The following is a 21,175-nucleotide window of genomic DNA, read 5'->3' on the forward strand; positions in this document are numbered from 1 at the left end:
AGGATTTGAGCTCATTTTTAAATAGAATTACAACTAAAATTCAAATACTAAATTAAAGATAAAGGAATATTGGTAGAGAAGAGAGATATGAAGAGTGAGAGAAGAGGTGTGAATTGAATGGAGGGGGTGAGGAAATATATAAAGCACACATGTGACGCTAGTTTTGGGCGTCACATGTGACGCCCAAAACTGGCGTCATATTGTGCAGTAGATGTGTAATTTTTTACGAAACAACATTAAATACGTAATTATTTAATTTAAATACATTATTTTAATTTTTTTGCCGAACATTTTGATCATATTCTTTGAGTATGATGCTCAGCTCTAATCGTATGGAACAATCAATACGAGGAAACATAGATGCTCACCCAGACAGTGGTGATGAGTTTAATGATAAGGTAGGCATACTTAAATTGATTTTTCAATAGAATTTTGCAGAATGCATGTCAATTGATTCAATAAGATATTGGTTTGTATGTTGCTGCATTCTATATAAGGTGCCACCTAGAGTGACAATTTTCAACCGAAATTTATTTTCAAGTCAACTCATTTTCAAATTCGTGTTATGTTCGTGTTAGTAAACACTGACGCGGAAAAAAAAATATGTCCAATTGTGTCAACTCGAAAATACGAAATTGATCCGCATTTGTATTCCAAGAGGTTATTCATGTTATATTGTGCCAACTCGCTTAATAAATAACACACTTTAAGGTTAACAGATTATTCATATCGTGTTAATCAGCATAATAAACAATACACTTTGTGATTAGTATGTTACTCATGTCGTGTCAACTTGCAAAATAAGTAAATTATGTTCGTATTAAAGGCTTTGACCCATTTTCAAATTCGTGCACTGTTTATATTGAGTGCATTCATGTTTGTGTTAAATTCGTATTGTATCATATCATACCATGTTATGTCATTTCAAATTGCCATCCCTCAGCTACCACACTGCCTATCTACCCACATCTAAGAACTGAAGTTTCTAATCTTGCAGTCATCTTATACAGAAAAAAAGATGTAAAAGAAAAACATTTGTCATCATACAACTTAGAGTACACTCAAGGTATTTTACAATAGTAGACAGAAGACATGTACATTTTGAATCTTCAAATGAACCAGTCGTCCAAAAGCTATCCAAGTTGCAGAAGCAAGAGCTATGTCACTGATGACTAATTGAAGCCATATCACAGATCAACAATTGACACAGTTTGGAGTTACATACCCCAGATGCCACGAGCTGATGCCACTTTGTTACTTGGTCTAGATGTTAGTTCATACAATATCCTTGCAAACGTATCAGAATATCTGCCATCTGTGAAAATTATCTCCGCAAAAGCATTCTCATAGGCTAGCAACAATGTTCTGTTTTGCGGTTCAGAAACAAGACTCTCCAATATCATGGCAGCTTTGCGGCAAACTTCTGGAACAGGATGTGGCGTCTTTATCACTTTAAGCAATCTATCTATTGCCCTGAGTTTGAGGAATTCTGACCAGTTAGTGCTATTATTTATTGTCAAGTTTCTTTGTGAAAGTTTAAAGAAAATTACCCTGCTATGATTTTATCTTTTCACAGAATTACAAATATTTAAAAAAAAAAAAAAAAAAAAGTCCCCATGAAACCCTAAACCACAAATAATTTAAAAAAATTTAAAAAATGGAACAAGGAAATCACCATCTCTCGCTGGCAATCTTCAACCTGCAGTCCATGTTAACTTCAGCAAGGTTATACAGTGCACCTATAGCAGCTGCCTGTGCATCCATTACTGGTAAACTGATAAGATCAATTAAACGCTTGTGTATCTGCAGTAATCAATCAGTGATGAATATTTTTTTTTGGAACATGCATCAAATTAACAAGAAAGGTTACATGCCTAAAAATTTTGACCTGTGGAAAGAATGGAAGCAAGAAAGGTTCATTATCAGGATTAATGATCAAACGCCCAAGTAATTCAGCAGCAGCACAATGCCAGGCTTTGACTGTAGATTCCAACATCCCCATGATGGCCTGAACTGCACGTTTCTCTCTGTAATACAACAATTCATCAATCAGTAACAGGATATTATAATAGCATGCAGAAAGAACATTAAAAGTAAATCAATCACTTACGTTATTTTAATAAATGATGGCTTTGAGGAGCTAAATATTCGAAGATCCAGTAGTGGAGCTAAGTTAACAATTGTCTCTAAAGCATTTGTGACAAGTTCTTCATCCTCTATCAACATAATGAAAATTTTAGAGACAATTTATAACAAAACACTGTACAAACTCTTTTAATGATATGGCAATACATGATTGGATGATGGTGTAATACAAACTTCAGACTTAAATCAAATATCTAGGGAGTGTTTGGCAACCTTTAAAAATAAGATATATTGTATAATGGGGCTGTGTATTACGCTGAACAGAATATTTGAAATAAAACTGATTTTAAAAAGTCCAACTCAAAGTTGGTTTTTGTTAGACACCAAATTACCTCTAGGATATATGTTGCAAGGAAAGGAAATTACAGATCCTATTAAACTCTGAAACACCGAACAAATCCAATGAGTTTTGCTCCGTTTTAGGGTCAAATGGATTTGTTCAGGTTTAGAAAAGATCCAGAAGATTAAGAGGGGAGATATTGGTAGTATTGTTTTTCTCCAACCATTAAATGCAACACGAAATATAAATGATAATTATTCCTCAAACTTAAAACCATAAGCCGGCATAACAGAACTCACTCTGGAAATCTCAGACATATGACTGTTAACCATATACAAGCCCACATCCAATTAATAATTATATATTCCAAATAATTTTTATTCATCGAGGATTTAAACTTCAAGCACTTAATAACCAAACACTTCTGCTGTTGATTAAAAAAATTAGAGCCCCCATACTAAATAGGTCCATCTGCATTTAACTAGTGCAGGGAAGAAACTTATCTCCCAGAAAAGATCCTCAGATATTAGGTCTACTTAGCTGTCTCAAAAGAAAAGCTAAGCAATTAAAGAAGATCCTATTTATATCAGCCATGACAATGCAAAAACCATGCAAACACACTGTATCATGACAGATCTAAAATAATAATATAATGAATTTGTTGACTTAGCCATCAATATCATAATCACGTACATATTTTACCAAACCAAGTCCAGATTAGGGTATAAGAATTTTCTAAATAATGTTAGATTTCAACAAAAAAAGATGGTTTAAGGTAAATTTTGGTACCTGTAGTTGTCACTCATTTAAGTTTTGGTCCCAATAAATTTTTTTTTCTTTGGTACAGGTCCCTATACTTTTATACTATTAATGTTTTGGTCCCATGGTTTAAGGAAAATTTCAGTCCCTATAGTAGTCACTCATTTATGTGTTGGTCCAAATATTTTTTTTCTTTTTTGGTATAGGTCCATATAATAACATACTTTTAAGGTTTTGGTCCATAAAACTATAGGGACGAGTCATTCATGGAATAGAGGGACTACTTTTGATGAATAAAAATTTAAAAACTATAGGGTCTAAAACCTAAATAACCAAAAATATAAAGAAAGGTACTCAATATTAAGGACCAAAACCAATAACCAAATAAGTAAAAATATAAGAACTATAACCCAAAAAATTATTGGGATCAAAATCCAAATAAATGGAACTTGTAGAGACTAAAATATACTTTAAAACAAAAACAAAAAAAGATTTTAGCTTATACATTGTAGGTGTTATTATCATTAGAACCATATCTTCTAGATATTTTTTTCTTTTTTGGTATAGGTCCATATAATAACATACTTTTAAGGTTTTGGTCCATAAAACTATAGGGACGAGTCCTTCATGGAATAGAGGGACTACTTTGATGAATAAAAAGTTAAAAACTATAGGGTCTAAAACCTAAATAACCAAAAATATAAAGACAGGTACTCAATATTAAGGACCAAAACCAATAACCAAATAAGTAAAAATATAAGTACTAAAACCCAAAACATTGTTGGGATCAAAATCCAAATAAATGGAACTTGTAGGGACTAAAATATACTTTAAAACAAAAAAAAACAAAAAAAAGATTTTAGCTTATACATTGTAGGGGTTATTACTTATTATCATTAGAACCATATGTGGAAAAGTAGATACAAACAGTTTAGATTCAACCAGCAACAATTCTCACCTATGATATGATCTTCTATGCATTGGAAAGCTGTTTCCAAACAATGACGGTGTTGAGCCATTATAACTTCGTTATCTGGCATGAAAGAGAAGTTCCTGATGATATTTGAAGCAGCAACAGCACATTGCTGTTTCTCCGCTCGCCCTTCATCATCTAAATTAAACAGACTATCTTCATCAAACCACAACTCTGAAAAACGAGTTTTCGTCAAACCATTCTGCTGTGTTGATTCTGTACCAGCAGAGCCAGATCCTAGGCTGCATTAAGAGCATTATCCTAAAATGAGATTCATTTTCTCTACCACCCCATCCCCGAAAAGAAAACATATAATCCATTGAAAATTAGAAACTCAAAAACAATGATGACATTCGAGAACAACAGGTTTACCCAGGACGGTGAAGAGGACCAGTAGAGCCCAATGCCTGATACTCATTCCCAAATCCAGTTACAACAGAATTTGCACCTAATGACCTGACCCTTGATGTCTTAACTAGTTCCTTTGGGAGTGCTATGTCACGCCAGTCATCTATCTGTTTCAATTTATAACACCACAGATTACTAAAAAGGGTAACAATTTTTGATAATAAATAAAGGAAGATATATTCTTTAAACAATTTTGTTTCTTATACACAACAAAGAAAAAATGAAAGCAGTAAGAGTGAAACAAGAGTGGTAGCACATACAACTTGAAGAAGTGCATCAAGCAAACCGGGAATTTTCGCAAGGGGTGTTGCATCCTTGCGCATGTCATCCTTTTCTTTAAAAGAAAGCAGTGTAAGAGTATTCAATGCCCACGTAAGCTCACTCTTCAAACCACTTTGAAGAGCCAAAACAATTCTTTTGTTGTTTTGATCTGCAAAAGAATGAAAAATTAAATGACAAAAGAACATTGAAATTAATAATTTATTGTTAAAAAAAAAAAAAAAAGTGCCACAAGAGACCAACAAAATCAAATAGCATACACTAGCCACATAATTAATATTACTTCAAATAACTCGGGTGGTTAAAATTGGTCTTCTTATTCCTTTATTTGCAGTGTAGGTTTAAGTTGTTTGTGTTTGTGTGTTAAATTTTGGCTCATTTCTAACAAAAAGCCTTTGTTAAAGAGGAAATTTAATTCAGACCAAAAGATAACATTAAACAATTACATTAAAGACACAATGATGAAGGAGAACAAGTTATGTACGAACTAACCGGCGAAGGAGCTATGAACGTGAAGGGAAGGACCAAGAAGTGTTGACGGAGCCGCCGAATCAGCTGCGGCGGCTGCGGCACTGTTGTTACTGCTTCCGAATGGACGGCCTCTCTTTGCCGCTGGCGCCGCCCCACCACCGCTGGCTCCACCGGACTTGCCCTGTTCCCTCTTCTGCATCTCTCTCTCTCTCTCTCTCTCTCTCGGGGATTTTCGAGTTTGCGATGCGATTTCGATTTGTTTGGGGTCTTAGCTGGGCTTCTTTTTAGGGCCCGTGACCATAACTAAGTTAAGATATATATGCGTTAAATTCAATCTTGTAAAATATTATTATACCCTTCTAAATTTATTTATTATTTTTTTTTTTTTGTATAACTTTATTATTTTTTTTTAGTACACTTCTAAATTGATCTTATTCTGTATATGATGTGATAAAAAAACATTTAAAAAAATTATTTTAAAATATCATCATATATTGCTATTTTATTTAAGAAAGAAGGGAAAGGACATTATATCTATATTTTTTCATACATGTTTTATCTATTTTTCTTCAACATCATTAGATCACACGAAGAGAAAATATAACATCTGAAGAGAAGAAAGAAAATAATATGTTTTTCTGTTTATCAAATCTTTGTTGATTGTTGTAGTTAAAATTTTCAACTAAACACCTACTTTATTTATTTTTTTGTATCAACCCTTATTACATCTTCGAGACGAGTAATTTTATCGGGTATCCCCACAAGCTTTAATCTTTAATGGCTATGATATTAATCTCGAGTGCAGGGTGAGTCGAGGATTAAGGCCCCTCTCCAAAATGACATTGGTGGAAACACCTACTTTTTTTCATTCCTAATGTATCTACTCCTCTCTAACACTATTAAATCACAATATCAAGAGGAGAAAGAGAAGGTGAAGATTGTGGTCTAATGGTGTTATAGAAAAGTAGTAAAGGTATCCAAAAAAATGAGAAAGGTAGTAAAATAGGCATAAAACATAGGCATAATATTTTATGAAAACATATTTATCCTTTTAAAAAATATAATTTTGTTTCATTTTAGATTAAAAGACATCGTTTGGTGTATAATTGGTGATTTTTTATATTCTCTCTCTTCCTAATTTTATGGAAGAGAGAGAATATAAAAAAATCATCAATTATACACCAAAATGACATTGTTTCATCTAAAATGACACAAAGTTATATCATTTTAAAAAGTCAAATATTTTTTCCATATTTTATTTGGAGTTTATAAACATTTTATACAAATTCTAGGGCTTAATTGGATTTCAGTTAATGTAAGCCTTACCTGACTATTTCCTTATTTTGATGTTGTATAATTGTATTCATATATTTGAACCAATAATGCCAAATACGAGGTCTGTTGAAACTTTATACATGACAATGTTAAATTAGCTACTAATTATGAACTCTTGTAATTTGTACATTGTTGCATTTTTTCTTGGAACTTTCATTATTCAAGTTCAATGTTGTGTTTACTCCATCTATTTTTCATTTTCATATTAGTATTATATTTTTATTTTCTCACTATCATTGTTTATATATATATACTATCATTGTTTTCATATTTATACTACGATTGACTTTTAATATTTTTTTACATTTAATTTTTCAATTATAATGCTGTATTTAGATAAGGTAACATACATTCTATACAAAACGAAATAAGTAAATTAATATGTATAAAATCTTGATTATATGTCATTTTGTTTATAAAAAAAAGTTAAATTTCAATCTAAATGGAGCCTTAAATTTTCCTTTAGCCAATTCAGTTATAATAAATGAGTAAATAAATAAATAACCAGAAAGAAAACTCACTATTTGAACTACTGATACATTTTCCATTATTTTGAGTTTAATGATTTTTTTTTTTAAAATAAAACACGTTAACAATATATTATACACTTAAGCAATGTAATTATATAATTTAAAAAAAATTATTTATAATATATTAAATATATTTTACATTATTCGTACATAATTTTAAAGATTTTTTTTTTTGTGAGAGGTGTCACAAGTTCAACAACAGCTAAGAAAATTAAAAAAAGTTGGTTCAAGTAGTACATACTTGATTCTGCTTAAATAAAATCTTGAGTTTAAATACTTGTAAATGCAAAAAAAAATTCTTTGAACAGAATTGTTTTCGGTTCAAACAGAATTATTTTTTTATTTATCAAAAACAATAGCAAAAGGCAAGGACAAAAAAGGTTCAGTATAATATTTACAAGCTTCAACCATATATACAAGTTACAAGCCCAAAACTCTATCTCAAAGAGGCCTGTAGAAGCCGTTAATTATCTGTGGGCTATATCTTGGCAACCCATACATTACTACTGTTGTAATAGTGGGCTAACTCAAATATCCAACTTTAGTGGATATTTGAGTCTCTTTTGGTGATTTTCTTAGGTCAACACATTAATCCTGAGAAAGAAAACATAATCACCGCCCTCCCTCACCAACAAGTTTAATATTACATGAATGAATAGGACCCTCAGGACATTAATACCACCGGACTAATAATGAAGTAGGATCATGCATGTGGACCTTAGGATGCCTCATCTCTCTGATTATAATTGAACAGGATATCATATTTTTTCCAACTTAAGTTGTAATTGCACAAGGTCCATACACTGACCCTCCACAAATTGTAGCCCTATAGTTATTTGTTGTGACAATGCTGGTCAGCATCCAATTTATAATTTCATGACCAAATTGGTTGCAAGTATGTTTTTAAAAGGGCGAGATTGGAACAGTGATAAAATTATTTTTTTATGACCGAAAAGTTACTGTTTCAAATTTAAGACACAATCTCTTTATAAATATATAAGCATAATATATGAGAGTCCTCTAGATGTTACTCAATATTTGTTAAAATGTTTAGATATCAATCAAATGATAGTAGCTCAGTTTGCGTATGAGAGCTGAGCATGTGAGGGTGAGATCATGTTTTCGATCCTCCTAGTATCATCTTTGGGAGAAGTTTAAAGTCTTAATTCTAGAATCGTCCCGAACAGGATTGCCTCCCGAGAAGGATACCTGTGGTTTATCCAAAAAAAAATCTTTGGATATAATGTCATGAAAAACTTTAAATATCAAGAGGAATGCCAAAAGTAATTTTTAAATGATAAAATGAAATATTCTACAAGGTTATTTAGAACAAAACGAGAGAGTAAAATAAAGAATGTTGTTAGCTCTAGTGAGTGGTTTGGTTTGAATTTAGATACAAGGAGGAGGAAAATGACACTTGTAGCTTATGGTTACAAGGATGACGAACAAACAGGTGGTTCAACCAATCAAGGACTCCTCAACTAGATAATGTAATGTCTTGCTGAGGTATTTGATCAAGAGGACCTACTTTTGGGTTTGTTTTTGGTATCAGTTTGGATCCTTAAAGTTGCAAACATTTGATGTTTCGGTTAGAAGTTGAGACCTACAAAATACTGAAGGAAATTATTGGTTTAAGGGAATTTTGGCATTACGTGATGTTCTCTAGCATGATTGATATTATGAAAGAATAAAGTTACTGCTCTGCCCATTAATTTAGTCTCTAGTTGCTTCATTTAGTATTTTATTCTGGCAAACTTTGTTTAATGTTGTTCTTTACTTTAATACCTTTGATTCAAGGGTTGGTAATTTGATATCAACCGGTTTTGTTGAGGACTATGCATTCTGCAATATTCTCTGGTATGATTGAGATTAAAGCAGACACTGATAGCTGGTTTTGGACACTCTGCCTTTGGTTACTCAGAAATGACAAAATACGTAGACAGTATTAAAGTCAACTAGGTTGCAAGGTGAGGGTGTAAGCTATAGTTCTGAGTCCAAAGTAGCACAATATACTAGCTCTTTGGCTCCGTAGGCTTCTGCTTAATTATTTCTCCAAATTTAACTAGTGGGTCCACAAGGCTTCTCGACTTACGAGACTAGAGATGAGAGTCGATTATATACAATCTAATTTTTATATTTTTTATAAAGAGATTATTTCTCATACTTGAATCCGTGACATTCCGGTCATATGAAATAATTTTATCGCTGCTTCAAGGCTTGCTCGTTAAGTTGTTAACCTTATTAATGCATATTTTTTTATGAACTGGAATTGGCAAAATTGATTAAGTTTCTTTCCATCATTTTCTTAGGAGCATTGGCCAGTCAGCTACTAACTACGGGAGTAAATGAAGGAAATAAAAGAAGATGGTATTTTTTGCAATTATATGGACCACTTATTTGTTTTTTAATCATGAAATAGCCAAATACAATGACATTCATACATTGTTGCTATGTTATTAATCAAAAATAGCCAAATTAGGAATAAGATATTCCCCAGTGAGCTGTTAAATGGGCCAGCTGGTATACTAGTATGACTTGTGCTTTCGGTTGCATCTAATGTTGATTACTGTTTTTGCAAAAGGTACTTTTCTTGGACCCTCCCTTTTTTTTTTTGTGCTTTTAGCGGTTCCAATATATTACTTCATACATATCCCTACACTTTTAATGCTAATAATTCACAATAATGAGCTTCATATTAAACCAAATATTATAAGGGGAGTTCATATCTTCCCTGTTCTTATCTTATCTAGATCTGTTTTATACTTTTAGTATGATGGGAGGAATATTCTAGTAATAATCTTTGATCTAAAATTTTAAAAGTTAAAATTAAAGGTAATATAATTTGCAAATAGTACTAGTTGGGAGAACAATCTTTCGGATATTTAAGGTTTTGTTGCATAATTATAAATATAATTATGGTGTGTGTATATATATACCACTTATCTGCAGCCGCTTTACGTACAGTAAAGACAAGTGTATGGTTATGATTCCGCATATTTAATGTTTTCATCTTTTGTATGGTTATGATTCTCTGCATTTAATACTTTCATGTATATATATATATATAGCAAATATTTGATTGTTGCACGTACAACAGCAGCAGAAATGTAAACACCTATATGATAAAATCATTTCTGCAGCCGCTTTACATACAACAACGACAGGTGTATGATTATGATTCTTCACATTTAATGCTTTTATCCTTTGTATAGTTATGATTCCCCGCATTTAATACTTTCACGTATATATATGGCAAATATTTGATTGCTGCACATACAACAGTTGCAGGAATGTAAATCTCTCTCTCTCTCTATATATATATATATATATATATATATATATATATATATATATATATATGAAAAAGTATTTCTACAACCACTTTAGATAAGGTTGTCTACAGCTATCCCTTTTTCATTAAGTACGACTGGTCGTACTTAGTTATAACAATAAAACTGTTCTTTTTTTCTCTTTCCTCAGACATTATCGGCTGAGATGGCGGAGAGAGAAAATGCAATTTTAATGTACAACCAGTCATACTTAGTAAAAAAAAAGTAGCTGTAGACAACCTTATCTAAAGTGGCTGCAGAAATGTTTTCCCTATATAATATATATATATATATATATATATATATATATATATATATATATATATATATATATATTGGATAACTCACTTTTAAAATGCTAATCAAAACATGTATTCTTCTCATCAAAACATGTATTCTTCTAATCACTTGCATTTAGTTGGTTAAAACACTAACTTTATTCTCCATATCCATATACTTGAATTGGTTAGTTTGGGAGTTTGCCTATTTAGTGAAAAGTGTATATTTTCCGTCCCCTAATTCGATTTCAAATTCTCTCTACAAAATTCATCTTGAATTGGTTGGAACTGAAACATGGGAATTTTTCCTTATTTCCAATTTTCATTATTTTCCCATGAAACTATAATGTTTGAATAAGCTTCTCTTTCTACATCCCAAGATTTTAACAATAGCTTTTTGGTTGTAATCCCATTGTTACACAGTTAATTAGTGCTGGGAAATGAAACATTAGTGGGGCTTAATTTTTAATTTAGTGAATAAAAATAAGGAGGTCCAACCACAAACGCATGGAGGAATAAAATAATTTAGATTAAACTTCGAGCTCATGAATATGTACCACAAAAAAAAAAAAAAAAAAAGAGAAAAAACTCCAAGCTCAACAACGACGAGAACATATTATATGAAGTAGATTCAACTAACTTTGTCAAATCACTTTCAATCAAATAAATAAAAAATAATGACTTTTATTTTCAAGTTTGAAATTGAATCTCTCTCAACTGGTCATTCTAAAAGAAATTCAACCAATCTAGAACCTTTCTTCAATGTCAGTTTAATGTTGAATAATTGGCTCAACCAACTCACACAACATAGCTTTATCCGATAAGGACAAATGAACCAATACCAATTCTTAAAATTAGCTAATCAGAGCTTCAACCCTACCTTCTCTCAGTTACTCAGTTTAAGATCATATACCAGAGTCATTTTTCCTATTTATTTTTTTAATTTCAAGGGTTGCATAATGTCATTTGTTTTACATATCAACCGGCCGTGTCCGAAATTCTCATAGACATGACTTATCTTATTTTGAATTTGTGTCTTTCCACCTCGTCGTTAAGAACCGTGACTATCAGGATTCAATTTTACTATCCTTTGGACAAATCAAATCTTAAAATTTAATTGGATGATGTTGGTAGGAAAATAAAGCACACCCACTATTGGTTGATGTGCAACTAGTGACAAATTAGAAGCTTAGCCAATTGTGGATTAGATATGGTTTAATTCTGTAAGTGGGACATTCCAACCTTTGTTATCTTACAAAATCTCAGTAACACTGCACACTGCCAATACCCAAAAAGGTAACCACATAACATAACATAATAGGAGCTGGAGAGTAATTATGGTCTGTATCAATGTGACAAAACTGCTGCTTTGGCATATTCCCAGTAACAGAAAATAGATTCTATGAACTAAAGGTACCCCACCAAAAAAAAAGGATATGGACCTAAACTATGAAAGTGATAACATTGATAATGGTCAATTCATTATGGCAAAAATGTTAAAGACAGTGCAAACAGAAACCACAATGGAAGCACTAGCAATATTCCACAGACAAAGGCTCTTGTACAAATATGTATAAAGTTAACAATTGAAAGGAGTAAAAAACTTTATTTGTTAAGACCCTTTATTTTCTCACTGGCTATCTCAAAATGTCATTTACTGTATTAGGATCATGCCACTGGTTTCTAGGATTCCTTCAGATGGAGCAGCATAACATGAAAGGCAAGAATTATTATGCAGAACCTCATGATCCAAGTGATCCTAACGTTAAATGCTTTTTTTTTTTTTCTGGGTTGTTTCTGATTCCTGTGATATACTTTCCTGAAGCAGTAATGCAAGCTGTCCTCTACTCAACAAGTTAATGAATATTGTGCTATTTCCTTCATGATGTTGATAAGTATTGCTTCACCACACTAACTGCACATAAGAATAATTGATGACCCAATGGCAGAAAGATAAACATAAGCATTAAATTTCCTCAGAGGGTAACAACAACAAGTAATATCTGAAAACTCAAAGAGGCCCATTTCATCAAATTAATAATTTAAAATGAAAACAACATCTCACTTTTTTTTTTTCTCGCTCTTTATTTTGTCTCAGTCATTGTGTACATTTAGAATGCAACATTTTACCAAATAAAGCTCATTGGTTTACAGTTTCTCAACTGTGGTTTTCCGCATAAAACAGTTTCTTTTTGCCATTTCGGGTGGTGATTTAGCTTGACAAACGGTGGAATAACTATATATCCAAAGATAGGGAAAAAAGAAAAAGAAAAAAAAAAAGGTAATATGAGAGGTTACAATTGATTTACGTTTGGGGTGGGATGGAATCACATTAATTTGATCGTACTTCATAATTGATATTCAATTCAACGATGCAGTCTCTTTCTCCGATTTGCCATCAATTTTGTCACATATGACTCAATGATTCAGTCATGGCTCCCCAGTAACATTAATTAGTAAAATGGGTTTTCATAAACAACAGAAAAGTGGACCAATCATGAACTATTCACCGGCCATAAGAATCAAAATGTATAATAATAACAAATAAGAGCAGTTAAATTTATATGTCATATATTAGACATTGATTAAACATTTCGTGCGCGTGGGGTCATTAAACGTTGATTTTTGAACTTGATTGAGAGCGCCGTATTTCTACTTTTCTTTCGGGATATGGAAACTTGTGAACTAGGCTCCCATATGTGATTGATATGTTTTTTTGGACACGTGTGATTCTATGAATGGAAGTCCTTTCATAGACATTATATACACATAACATGACCTTTTTCTTTTTTTTTTGGGAAATATTCATTTTTTTTATTTCCCAAAATTTCTCTATTTAGTTTTCTCAAAATGGTTAATTTTTCTTTTGCATTGGGAAGTAATATTATAGCCAAATCGACTTCTGAATATAATATTTTTTATGAATGGGAAAGTTTGTTTTCTAGAAGTTAACTTCTTAACGTGTTTTTTAAATCATAAATATAAAACAGTTTATTTGAAAATTGTAAATTATAGATGATGGACGAAAAAAATTATAGAAGATGGTGAACATCAGAGTTATGATGAGGCTATGACGAGCTCAGATAAGAAAATGAAAAAAGACAATGCAAGACGAGATGAAATTTTTGCACGAGAATCAGACATATGAGCTAACTAAGCTGCCTGAAGGAAGACGAGCTCTGAAGAACAAGTGGATTTACAAAATTAAGAATGAAGAGAACGAACAGAAATCGAGATACAAGACCCGAATTGTGGTGAAAGGCTGCAATCAGAAGAAGAGAGTAGACTTTGAGGAGATATTCTCTCCTGTTGTGAAAATGACTTTGGCCCGAACAATGTTAGCCATGGCTGCTTCTATGGACCTCGAAGTAGAGCAAATGGATGTAAAGATGGCGTTTCTTCACGGTGACCTAGAAGAAGAAATTTATATGGAGCAACCTAAAGGGTTCCGAGCTCCGGAACAAAAAGACTTGGTATGTCGGTTGAAGAAAAGTCTATATGGCTTGAAGCAAGCTCCTCGGCAGTGGTACAAGAAGTTTGAATCTTCCATGATTAATCACAAGTTTGTGAAGACAGAGGCCAACAATTGTGTATTTGTGAAGAGGTATAAGGACGAAGATTTCTAATTTTGATGTTATATGTTGGCAACATACTTATTGTAGGGACAAACAATATATGGAGTAAGTTGTTACTCCCCACCCTTCACCCGTCAAACATAGACTAGGCATATTTTCTTTCTGTAAAGGTTAGCATAAACATAAACACACGTGAAATAAATCACAATAATTTAGAGGTTTTCAAATTATAACCGGTCCAACCGTTTTAACGAAAAATATCATTCTCTTAAAGCATGTTTATAATATGAAAATAATAACTGGAATAATAAACATAGAAAATAATATGTAACTTTTAATTAAAACTACTAAAGCCCAAAATTTTGTGGGTTTCTATATGTGAAAAGTTCTGATTGGCCGAGCTCTAAGCCACGTAAGGCATCCCTTACTATATTACCATCTGAACCCAAACCTTTGTGGGTCGGTTCACATCAGAATCATTCAGTTCAAGATTACATATTCTGTTAATATTCATTTGATCCCAACAGAATTCATTAGTTTTATAGTCTCGATTCAATATCATTCTTTTAACAAATATGAGCATATCCATCAAATCCATAAAACTAAAGTTTAGAAGACAAAATAAGAGAGTGGAATATAAAACCAAAGATAGAAGATAAATAAAAAAGGTAGAAGAAATCCATAAGAAAATGGTTCGATATAGTAACGACACCTGCACATCTTTTAAAGAAATAACTTTCGAAATACCAACTTTAAATATAGAAATAAATGAAAAAAAGTGAAACTAGAAGAATAAGGTTCTCTCTTAATATTACATTTCCATTTATCTCTCTCTCTTTTTCTCTTTTCTAAATGGCGTGACCAATTTAGGGGGGGCTTTACATAGAACTTTGGATTTTTTTTAATATAATATTTATTTCAAAGATGTCATTTTGGTCAAAGATGCCATTTTTCAAAGATGCCTTTATTATTCTTATTATTATTATTATTATTATTACTACTACTACTACTATTGTAAACCCCTAAAAGCACAAAAATGTTGATACCCAGGGCAAAGCGATGAGTCTTGCTCAGAAGCCTATTTTGAGCTTCTTATCCAAATTTAAGCCTAACCCAAGTCGGTCAGCCCGGGTACATCATCCTCCCCTGCTAGGAAAAGATTCACCCTCGAATCTGCTTTGTCTTCATTAATATCAACTTTTTTAGGTGGTAATCTAGGTGGAAACTCTTCTGGTACAATATCACCAAATTCCCTAATTAAAGGTAGAACTCTCGAATGCAATTCTTTGATATGATTGGTATGTTCATCTACATTTGAATTAAATTGCTTGTGAACTAGAAATGATGCGAGTTCTAAGGGAGTAATTGGACAAAACCTATAGACTATCCTAAAAGGACTATTGCATGTAGTTTGGTTCATTGATCACGTCTATGATCCGTCATAGGAAAATATGCCCGAGGTAACATCAAGTCCAAATGTCCATGACGATCTCTAATTAAACTTCTACCAAAAGCTAAATCATTATCTCGATGGAGCACAAGGTTGCTATATCAATTGTGCCCAAGTTCATAATTTTGCTTGCAAATTAAAGACTTCTTAAATGAATGATCATTCCCAATGGCATCTTTGGATAGGACTTCAGCTTTGTTAGAGATATTAGAATTTCTAATAATTGACTTTACACTGAAATCACTATAAAGGATTTCTTCCACCTCTGGATTCTTATCATTTTTCTCCCTATCATACTTATCATAGACAGGGAACTCGTCATGAACCGGAGCATCCATAATTTGATTCTTATCATCTTGCTCTTCGTCGGATTCATCATAGATAGAGACTCCATTATAGAGGGGATACTAATAGATTTACTCTTCTTTGAATTCATAATAGACAGGGATCTCATCATAGATTGGAGCTTCAATAAGCATCATAATCTGCTGATTTGGACAATCTGTAGCGAAATGTTCAATCCCCTGACACTTAAAGCACCTTTGTGCCGCAACACTTATCTTTTCTGCTTCACTGCTAGTTGATCCTTCTTTGCTTGCTAGTTTAGGGTTAGAAAGATTTTCCCCCGCACCAGTGTCAGTTTCTGAGCCCAATAACTCCTCGCTATCAGAAAATCTAGGTTGGAATTTTAAAGTATCTTCATTTCTCTTACATGGTTCCTCTACCTTCATAGTCAGTAGACATACATCCACATATGACCAATACTGTTGCAAGTATACGACATGAAATCTCAATTCGTAGTCCTCCTAGGTAACGAGCAATCAATTTCTCGTCCTCCTCTGCGATATCACAGCGCATCCGCAGATGGTCAAATTCAGCAATATATTGTTCAACTGATAGGTCTCGTTACTTAAGATTGTGGTACTTAATAAATGCCTTATGCCAGTAGCAAATAGGTGAGAATTTCTATTGTAACAGTCTCTTCATCTTATTCCAACTTTTGATCTTTGACTTTCCTTCTCTGATTAGTTGCTTCTTAATATGTTTTCACCAAATTGAGCCATGCTTCCTCAGTTTAATAGCAACTAATTTGATTACTTCTGGTCTTCTGTCAAGTCTTTAATCTCAAAGACACTTTCGATGGTGTGTAACCAATTATTAAACTCATCTAGATAAGTGGCTCCCTCGAATTCTAAGATCTCAATCTTCACCCCAATATTAGCAAAAAAGGATTGATCGCCATGTTGAATTCGTCCTTGTGGCTGCTGGTTCCGTAACAGGTTTTCGCTCCTTTTCACCATATAAGATGATCTTTTAGACTCCTTTCCTTCATCTGACTCGTCCGCCTATTTTAGGGCAAGCAGTTGTTCGAGCTCCTGAATTCATCTATATTGTTCTGCCATTGCAGCTACAGTTGTAGCGTCTCACATGTCGATGTGTGGTTGTTCGTTGTCACCGTTAAGGGTATTACCATGCCCTTTGCCGCCGCCGCCTCAACCTCATCGTCCACAACCTAGACCTTCATTTCCATTGTTATGTTTAGCCATTTATGTGACAACTAGAGCTCTGAAAACCGAATACTACCGAAGAAGAACCTCATTGGCTAAACATAAAGAAAGATTGAACACAAGGATTGCAAGAAAAGTCTATTTCTCTTTTCTGAATTTTATTTAACCAAATAACAATAGGGTTCTCCAAGCCTTAAATAAGAAAAATAAAACAAAACAAAAATAAAATCAAATATAATCAAAAGGAATCATGCGCAATCAAAGGAGATAACACACAATCAATGCACACTCAAACATAATCAAAGATAAAACAAAAAGAAAAATAACTAAAATTATTGTAAAGCCCTAAAAAAACACAATTTTTTATACCTATGGCAAAGCGACAAGTCATGCTCAGAAGTCCATTTCGAGTTTCCCATCCAAATTTGAGCCCAATCCAAGTCAGTCAGCTCGGGTGCATCAGGTTATATCCTTGTGACCTTTCTAATAAACTCTTCCTAAGTTGGGAGGTTGACAAAAGTAAGGATTCGTTGGGAAGCTCTGATTTTTTTTTATAAAAGTTAACTTTTTTATTATGACATGACCACATAATTGGTAGATAACCAATTCATGCATAGAACCATATATATGTCAATTATAGGCAAAAAAAAACTAAATCTATCTCAAATAACTTATCTTTGATTTGAAGAGGACAATTCTTACAAACTTGGAATGTGTTTAACTTCTCTTCAGTAGGAATGAAGACTTTTAGATAAAAAGGTAGAATGGAAATTGTTAACTTTAATTTTTGAGCAGAAGATAGGGAGATGAGAGAATGAGTAACCCTAGAATCATAAAATACAGTTATAAGATAATCTTGTATTAGACTCGTACCTTGAACCAAGTTTGAAGCTTGTGCCACTTCTTGGCCACTAAGAGTAGTCCTTATCAGGTGTCCTAACTTCCCACACTTAAAACACACGCCTATTCCTGCTAGGCACTCTCCAAAATAATTTTTCTTGTACTTGGACATACCTGAATCTAAGAATTTATCTGTATTTCATTTCCTCTTCCTTCATTGCTAGCAAAGTTATTTCCTGAGTTCTATGCTCGTGGAAACCTCCCTTCATTGTTGTTACCATTCTTCCTTCGATTTTCCTATCTGGTTTTCTCCTTTGCCTCCTCAACTTCCATCATACTTACCTCTATGTCTTTGCACCTGTTTATTAGTAATAAAAAGTTTCTTATTTGATGTCCTATTATCATACTTTAAGTTCAGGTTTTAATCCAAATTCAAACTTGGTTGTCAACCATTTTTCTTTACGTTGGTTCTGTACATAATTGAAATATTTGGATAGTTCCTCAAAGTTTGCCACATATTCACCAACAGTCATTATTCCTTATTTAGTTCAAGAAATTCAATCTCCTTCCTGTTTCTTATACTTTGAGGAAAATATTTTTTCAAAAAGGCATCTTTAAATGTCATCCAAGTAATCTTTATTCCTTGGCTTAAGAAATATCTTTTGGTACTTGTCCACCAATGGTCTGCTTCTCCATTTAGCATATATGTGGCAAAATTTACATGGTGAATATTAGGATAGTCCATTACCAGGAATATTTTATCAAGTTCTTGTAACCATTCAACAAATGCCTCAGGGTTATAATCTCCACGAAAAGTAGAAGGTTTATGTTTACGGAATTATGTTACTCATTCGTAATCAAGATTAGATACTCCATGAACACTTGCAGATCTAGGTTCATTCTCACTTTCAGAGTTATGGGTGTAGTTTCTAGTTGCACAGTCCTCCTTTAGCTCCTGAATAATTTGTTGATTTGTCATAATTTGTTCCCTAAAAGCTTCTACCACCAGGATAAATGCATCGTTACTGGGTTAACTTTTGGTTCAGAAGTTGAAGATGTTTGCCTTGCATTTGCTATAGATCTACATATGTTGTTTCATGGTAGTGAGTTGATCAGGCTCATTACTAAATAATCCAAAATATGCATGATCTATGACAAAATACCAAGCAACATATCGTTTAAGTCTTTTGTTTACCTAAATCGTTGTGCTCTGATACCGTAAAATATAATACCCTCTATATCTAGCTAGCATAGAGAATATCATGTTACTTCTTAAATTATATCTTAAATGAAATAAGAAGAATTATAAAGGAATAAAGGGATATAAGATTCTAAAGTGACAGTTATAAAAGAAGGCATATGACAAAACACCCTTAAAATTTAATTATACAACAGACAAGAAGTCAAGTTCACTAGTACAATAATACATCTAAATTAGATTATATTACATTAGCAGAGGTAATAAGCATCTAAACTATATAGGACCCGTAGTGTATTAGTTAAGTCCCATCTCACCCGCTCTGTTTACAAAAATTTCTATTATGTTAGGGTAGAAAATAGTACCCATTCCTTCTTCACCAACCATAATGTACGAATCGCACGATCCTCATAAAAGTAGATTGTTATTCCCTACCCTTCACCCGTCAAACATAGACTAGGCATGTTTTCTTTCTAGAAAGGTTAGCATAAACATAAACACACGTGAAATAAATCACAGTAATTTTTAGGTTTTTAAACTATAACTAGTCCAACCGCTTTAACGAAAAATATCATTCTCTCAAAGCATGTTCATAATATGAAAATAATATGTAACTTTTAACTGAAACTACTAAAGCCTAAAACTCTGTGGGTTTCTGCATGTGAAAGGTTATGATCGACTGGGCTCAAAGCAACGTAAGGTGCCTCGTACAATATTACCATCTGAACTCAAACCTTTGTGGGTTCGTTCACATCAAAACATTCAGTTAAAGATTACATATTCTGTTAATATTTATCTGATACCAAAGGGATTAATTAGTTCCAAAGTCTTCATTCAATATCATTCTTATAACAATATGAGCATATCCATCAAATCCACATAACCAAAGTTTGGAAGACAAAATAAGAGGGTAGAAGATAAAACCAAAGATAGAAGATAAATCAAAAGAGTAGAAGAAATCCATAAGAAAATGGTTTGCCAAAGTAACGACACCTTCAAAGCTTTTAAAGAAATAACTTCCAAAATACTAACTTTAAATATAGAAATAGATGAAGAAAAATAAAACTAGAAGAATGAGGTTCTCTCCTACTTAATATTACATTTCCATTTCTTTCTCTTTCTCTTTTTTCTTTTTTTCCTTTCTTTCTCTCTTTTCTAAATGGAGTGACCAACTTAGAGAGGGCCTTTATATAGAACTTTGGGTTTTTAATATAATATTATTATTATTTCAAAGATGTCATTTTTTATGCTATTTTCGAAGATATTATCAAAGATGCCTTTATTATTATTATTATTGAATTTTACAGAATTCCCTTAGATCGGTCTAAGAGGAACATGGATGAAAGAACCTGCTTTGACTATGCATGTTGTAATTTTGTGGAAGTATATTCACATGGACATACATATTATTTTATTAAAGAATAAGTTTATGCTTATTATATAATATATATATATATATATATTTATATATATATAATAAGACTTATAAGTCTTATTCTCCATCTCAACCATTGATTTTCGTCCATCTAACGATTATTATTTATTTATTAAAGAAATCAACGGTTGATATAATGAGTAAGACTTATAAATCTTACTCTAGAATAAAAAAATCTCTCCCCTATATATATATATATATATATATATATATATATATATATATACTTACCACATATTTAGATTTACTATTCTTATTACCTCTTCGTTTATCGTTAGATCAGATTTAGATCAACAGGTGAAATTGAAGAGAAAAGAAGTCGATCAAATATGATTTAACAATAATCAAAGAGGTAATATGAATAATATGTCTGAGACAATCC

At 32.4% G+C, this 21,175-nt stretch overlaps 1 protein-coding gene across 1 annotated transcript; it reads right to left on the minus strand.

The window, feature by feature from the left end:
• Window positions 1-913: 913 nt before the first annotated feature.
• Window positions 914-5,545, minus strand: LOC133308890 (armadillo repeat-containing protein LFR). Its single transcript, XM_061509625.1, has 8 exons — window positions 5,337-5,545; window positions 4,826-4,995; window positions 4,530-4,672; window positions 4,143-4,399; window positions 2,111-2,216; window positions 1,889-2,027; window positions 1,676-1,803; window positions 914-1,473 (listed from the first exon to the last, which is right to left on the minus strand). Exons 1-8 carry the CDS (start codon window positions 5,512-5,514, stop codon window positions 1,218-1,220), a joined length of 1,377 nt encoding a protein of 458 aa, XP_061365609.1. The 5' UTR covers window positions 5,515-5,545; the 3' UTR covers window positions 914-1,217.
• Window positions 5,546-21,175: the final 15,630 nt, after the last annotated feature.

Source organism: Gastrolobium bilobum, unplaced genomic scaffold (assembly GCF_033153095.1).
Source record: "Gastrolobium bilobum isolate Gb01-03AN ecotype WA unplaced genomic scaffold, APGP_CSIRO_Gbil_v1 utg13041, whole genome shotgun sequence".
NCBI lineage: Eukaryota > Viridiplantae > Streptophyta > Magnoliopsida > Fabales > Fabaceae > Gastrolobium > Gastrolobium bilobum.